General features: G+C 41.3%; 1 protein-coding gene across 1 annotated transcript; it reads left to right on the top strand.

The window, feature by feature from the left end:
• Positions 1-3,399: 3,399 nt before the first annotated feature.
• LOC111222313 lies at positions 3,400-5,532 on the top strand. Its single transcript, XM_022746005.1, has 2 exons — positions 3,400-3,530; positions 4,377-5,532. The coding sequence occupies exon 2, from the start codon at positions 4,385-4,387 to the stop codon at positions 5,231-5,233; it is 849 nt and encodes a 282-aa protein (XP_022601726.1). The 5' UTR covers positions 3,400-3,530; positions 4,377-4,384; the 3' UTR covers positions 5,234-5,532.
• Positions 5,533-6,751: the final 1,219 nt, after the last annotated feature.

Raw genomic sequence — 6,751 nt, 5'->3', positions numbered from 1 at the left:
TGATCAAAATCCCAGCGTGCCTCTAGGTGGCATAAAGACCCAACAGAGGCAGTGCTGTTTTTATTATAGTTGTGCACATTTCACATCAGATCTTTTGTTGTTTTTCTTACGTTTTTTCATTTGTGTGTTATGAAAGGTGTGAAGTGTGGTCGTTCTATAACCCAGAACAACTGAGTCATGTGAAACTGAGCCACTACAAACCTCTTGAACTTGTAGGTTTGTCATATTAAACGTCTGAAGCTGCTCCAGAGTTAGTCATTAGAAATGGAAAAACAAATTGTCTAAAGTATTATCTATAGACTTGTTTGGATAACAGCACATTATCTGTTACTGCTGCTGTAAAGTAACATTACTTCCAGGTAAAGTGCCCAAATCTGGTTTGGAGGTTTTAATCTATAGAGAACAGAATGGACTGTGGGCATATTAGGCAATGTTTTATTAGCTTCTTTCTGCTTAGGCAGCTTTTCAGTGATGAATCAAAAGTTGATAATATGAGGCCTTCAGCTTCATCTGTCTGTAAAATGAGGAACACTGCTCACATTCAGACCTTGAAACCTGTTATCAGTGAGGCTGCATCAAGTGTGGTTTTGACTAATAAGAATGATGGATTGATTGTGAATACTGGTATCAATCCAGCGGAAAAGAAAGGACCTTGTATTTTCTACTGCAACTAAAAGCTCTTTGACTCCAACTGGTACTGAATCACATGACCAGCATTTGGTGAGGGGAAACTGTTTCCCTCATTGGGACACAGAATGGCCTTTCTTCCCTGAATGTCAATCAAAACATATGACAATTGCTTGTTTGTTTTTTGTTATGTTACCATTACCAAATGTAGGACCTGCTGATTCAACAGAGTTCAACAAAAACTCGTGTGAGGAACCAAATATCAAATATGTTTATTGATTGAAGGTTAGTGACATCGAAGACTTGAGAGAGGGAGAGAGAGAGAGAGAGAGGGAGAGAGCGCGAGTGTATTAGGAGGCCATTTTGACATTTGCTGAGCCTGAACTGTTGGCCATCAATTGATGTGTGGCACAGTTAGTCACATGTAGGCAATGACTTCAGGGATGTAATGTGAGTTAAGGTAGTTTTTTATGTTTCCAATGAACTAATGGAATAAAGTGTTCATTGTAGTTGGCATTCAAGGTGCAGTGTTATTAAATACTGTTGTTAATGTTAGGCAGCAGCATCATTAAATCACCAATGTGCCAGGAAGGGTCACAGGAAAGTCTCACATCAGCAAGTCAGTTAAAGACTCCCTACGATGAAAATCCAATGTTTAACCTTATTAACGTCCATATGATGTTTTTATATAATACAGACATGATGAGTGAAATAATCATCAACACCATGACTGAGTGTTTCCACCTTGAACTGCAGTGAACAACCACTGTGTCAGCCACTGACAGTTACAAGCTAACAATCAACATAAACAAATAAAAGATGCTAACTAGCTAACGGTTCTGATCCGTCTGCTGGTCTCTGGTTCTGGTCTCAACAGACTCCTCATCTGAGTCTGGGTCTGACTGAGGCTCAGACATGTGGCTGAGACTCTCTGCTCTTTCACCTGTACACCTGGAGCCAGCAGGTGGTGGGCAGGGCACAAGGCCTGAGAAGCTCTGTTTACAAGATGGAGGCAGATAACACTAAAGTCAAATCAGGGGGGTCCACTTTTTCTCCAAGGTGAAACAGAACCCAGTACAGCACAGTGAACTGAAGTCTTATAGTCCTTACAGTATCTCGCTTGTTTAACTAAAGCTGTTGAATAAATGTAGTGGAGTAGAAAGTACAATATCTCCACTCGTGTGGCATTAGGCTGCGGATGATGGAAGTATGATCACTCAGTCACTAACGTTCACTATTATAGACACACAAAAGACTATTAAAATGAAGTATTAAACTCTACATTGATGTGAAAACATATCTCTACAACTACTACTCCTCCATCGTGTCACTGCTCATGACTGAGCACCAGTGTTTGCTCACATTAGATAATAGATGACATTTTATATTAGTTATGAAATGCCAAGCAAACACTGAAAATGAAAGAGCCAATGTTTCAACCCCCCTGAACTGTTGTTTTTACCTCTTTCTTTTTTTGGGGGGGGGTCCAAGTCTTAATCATGAGGGTAAGACTCCCCCAATCTCCCCCATAATTCGAACCCTGACTAAATTAAGATTCTTGCATTTTGTAGAACATCTTCATTAAATTAGCAGCACCAGACTGAGCATGTGTGACAACAAGGCTGTCCACTGTCCAGCTCACTTATTTACAGAGGGTGAAGGTGATGGTGTGTATATGTACATAAACACACACACTAGCACAAATGAAGACTGTAATTGCTGGTTATGGGACTTTCCATTACTTCACCTTGATTGTAAGTCATCTGTGTTGCCTCTGCTCTCACTTCCTCTTACACATATTTAACTTGATGATGGGTCGATTTTAAATTTGTAAGTGCACTGTGACATTTTAGAAACACAACCACTTTCCATTCAGTGCATCTAATGAGCATCTGTGGCCACTGCCAATGTGTGCTGAAAGAGAACTGACTGCACTGTGCTGGAAATAAAGGTATTTATGTGATGTATTACAACAGCATATCAACTTATTACATTCAGTCAGTCACAGTAATTTACAACACTACTGAACCTCGCCTCCATCCTTCTGTCTGAACTAGAATAACTAGATGCTGCCCAATGTTAGCAGCACAGATTGGTGTGAAAACTTTCACCCCGAGGTCTCTGCTTCAACACCTGGTAGAAAGATGCAGGTGGAGTCTGTTGATGACTGAATGTGGAGTTTGGTCGTCTCACATGTTGCCTGTGTGAGCTGCATGGATGAGGTCATTTGCCAAATCAAGCATTTCACTCTAAATATGTAAGTTACATGTACAGGTGCAGAAATGACAGTAAATTGGACAGGAAACAGAAACGTTCAGTCATAGAGGAAACTATTCTTGCAATCAATGCAAATTAAACATATCTGTTTTACTTTCACACACCCCCACCCCCGTGGCATCTCACATATACCTATGAGAATGATGTAGAACAAGGCCCTTATATATTTTTGGATCTCAGCATCTTGCACTATGTGTCACATTTTTTTTTGTGGTACTACGTGACATATTTTTAAAAGGCCATTCATTAGTGGCTGACTGCATGTCTTCTGTAGGTATTGTGGCCTTGACAAAAATGCACAGATGACAGACATATGCACGTTTCATTGCATCTTAGGCAATGACCTCAAATATAACAATTCATGATCAGCGAGCTTACCAAGACCTTTCTATAGTCACACCCCACAGATGTCTTTCTGACCAACTACAGTGTCAAACAGAGATGCACTTCCTTTTTATAGATGAAATGGAGAAGTAAGAAGGAGACGGCCACATGAGCGTGCCATTCATTTGGATTACTGACATCTCTCTCTGTACACGGCGTCTGTTGCTCTTTGCTTGCAGCACAGTTCGTACATATTTATAAAACCCTGTTCCTCTTGCATCTAAATCAAGACCACCAAGAGTGTAAGTGATGCATACTTACTTACTTTTTCAAACCTGTAAACACTGACAAATGGATTGAATAATAATAGTATAAACTTTGTTTTTGGGACACAACAGGTAAGACCTCTAAGAAAGAGGGATTAACATCCGTGTTAAAATCTGTATTTAAACATTTTTGTGGTTTGTTATGTCCTAAATTCTGATGATAAAACATTGATCCTTGAATTTTGACATTTATATATTTTTTTGGCTGTTTTAAAAACAGCCTCTACAAAAGGTACAGCCACTGTTTTAGGGTTTCATATTACTTTAACTTTCAGTTTCGGGAACATACAAGTACATTGAAGGAAAACAGTCAAAAACAATACAGTGATTATGATAATGGATACAGGAACCTGAAATATTCTGCAAGTGTGTAAGTGATAAATCTGAACAGAATCACACTTCCTCTTTCCTCTAAGTTGCATGAGACATGAAAGAAAAAAGATCCCTCAATTAGAGAAACAATGAAAATCAACCCTTTCAGTTAAGTTTCAAACAAAATAGTAGTGACACTTCAAATTCAATAAATTCACAACTAAATCAGTGTTAAATGTGATGTTTCAGTGTCACATATTAGACTACACTGCTGCTGACCATCCTCTGTTGTAAGGATGAAATGATGTTTCTTGTGTTCAATGTATTGCATCACACTGAGATCCCCTTCCACTCAGTGTTGTTTTTGTCTAAATTACCCTTTGAGCAGGTCTGTCAGTCAGACTATGTTACGCTCTCAACTTTCAGACCTACACGCTGCGCATGGCTCTTTCAGGCTGAATACTTGTTAAATTAATCCACATTTTGAACTGCCATGCCGTGTCTTCTCAGATACCAACATGAATGGCCTCCTCTTCCTGCTGTACTGTGTAGAAATCCTGGGTGCACTGCTGTGTGGAGTTAAAGGCAGCCCAGAGATTACCTCTGGAGAGATAGGATGGGATAATCATGATGATGAAGAAACTCCTCTCCCAACCAAACAGGACTCAACTCAACTTATTAACGACGACTCCAGCAGCGCGCCTGAAGACAGCAGACTGATCAATGTTGAGAATCTTACAACAGTCTCCCTATTGTCCAGTAGTCTTAGGACTTCACCTTCACCTGCCCCACAGAAACCCACCACCACTACCACCACCTCCTTCACCACCACCACCTCCACCTCCTCCATCAGGGCTCCTAACGGCATGTTTTTCCAAAAGGAATGTCTCACTGTGTACATGGTGACTGGCGGACTGATCATAGCCTGTAGTATTTTACTGGCTTCTACCTTGTTGTTGACATGGAGGGTGTGTCAGTTGAACAGACACCTGAAGATGCTGAGCACAGACGCCGACCTGATCAGCACCTCTCAGTACTGGATGGGGACTGCCAGGAAGACCAAAAGCAAGTCAGAGACACAAGCCAAAGAAACCAGCATGTTAATGGCTGACTTCAGTCAGACTCAGGAGGACATGGCTGACGGTACCACCAAGGATGAAGAAGCCAAGGTGGATGAGGATGGACAGAAGGGAGAAGAAAAGAAAGGAGACACTGCCAGCAGTGAGAAAGCTTCAGCAGGTGAGAATAAGAAGGAGACACCTGCAGCTGAAAATTCCTCCTCCTCTGGTCCCCCAGAAGAAACCTCTCCCCAGGCTGCGGCTGCCTCCTCCTCTGAGGCCACACAGAAACCAAAGGATGAAGTGTAGAGTCATGTTGATGGGTGTGCCAAAGAATTTCCCAAGAGACTGCCTTCACTTCTCTTTAGCGTTTACATTCACTTCACTGTAAATGAAGAATACAGTTTTTTTTTCAGCAGCTTTCACTTTTTAGTCATTTGTGTTTGTTGCTAAATGAGCATTCCTGGTTGGAAACGATTGGTTGAAACTGTATTTCCATCTAATTTGTGTTTTGTTTTATGAATATTAAAATATATTATTATTGTAATACACTTTTGTGTGATGTAAAATACAGCTTTTATGATGGAGAAATAAAACACCCATTGTAACCCCAGTCTTAGATTGATTGTGTGTGTGTGTGTGTGTGTGTGTGTGTGTGTGTGTGTGTGTGTGTGTGTGTGTGTGTGTGTGTGTGTGTGAGCCCTACTTGATTAGCAAGCAGAGAATGTGCGTCTTCCGGGCAGTAACACACAACTGAGAAACAACGCTTCCTTTCACCTCAGCCAGAACTGACAAAGCCACACAAAAAAACAACATGGGGCTGTTTCCGCCATCTTGTGCAGATATTTGTCCATCTACTTACTTGTGACGTCATGATGGATGTGCACCTTTCATTAGAAAGTCTGAATAGTTGTCGCAGTACAGCCTCTGCTGAGCTGGGCCTGAATCTAAAGTCTGTCCAGGCCAGAGAGGGTGGGTGAGGAAGTAACAAATGTATTGCAAAAGAGCCACTTAGCTTAGCTTCCATGACAAGTGAGCAAAGACAAGGACAAAATGAAAACAAAAAGAACAAAGACGCTCAGCTGCTGCAGTGGTTGAATAAACCAGGAATCTGCAGCGACACCACATTATTTAGTTGAATTGCTGCATGTTATCTGTGTCAGACTTTCTCTGGCCCTTCCAACCCAGTGTGATTTAGTGTGCTATACGTACAGCAGTGCAGTGCAGAGTGGAGAGCTGCCTGTATTGCTGATGACAGGTAGGAAGCTGCAGTGGAGGAGAATCCTCTGCAATAAATCCTGAGGTTTTTAGTGGCAGCAAAACAACAAGGAATCACAGCACAGCGTTACTTTGTAAAGGGATACCTTAAAGAGGAATACTATTGATTTAGGTGGCAGTTTAATTTGTTTTGATACAAGCAGCAGTGAAATCAGTGAATTAATCAAACACAATAATAACTGTCACTTCAAATGCAGAATTCATTCTTGAGAGCTTCCAGATTTAAAAGGGACTGAGGGGTTTCCTCTGAAACAGCCTCATAACCAGGAACCCCTCCATTATTCACCCCATTTCTCCTTACCCCCCTCCGAACACTCCGAATACTATTGATTTAGGTGGCAGTTTAATTTGTTTTGATACAAGCAGCAGTGAAATCAGTGAATTAATCAAACACAATAATAACTGTCACTTCAAATGCAGAATTCATTCTTGAGAGCTTCCAGATTTAAAAGGGACTGAGGGGTTTCCTCTGAAACAGCCTCATAACCAGGAACCCCTCCATTATTCACCCCATTTCTCCTTACCCCCCTCCGAACACTCCCCCCCCCC

Source organism: Seriola dumerili, unplaced genomic scaffold (assembly GCF_002260705.1).
Source record: "Seriola dumerili isolate Sdu_G_001 unplaced genomic scaffold, Sdu_1.0 BDQW01000091.1, whole genome shotgun sequence".
NCBI lineage: Eukaryota > Metazoa > Chordata > Actinopteri > Carangiformes > Carangidae > Seriola > Seriola dumerili.
Note: the sequence above shows the minus strand (reverse complement) of the source record. Positions and strands in the feature narration are given on the sequence as shown.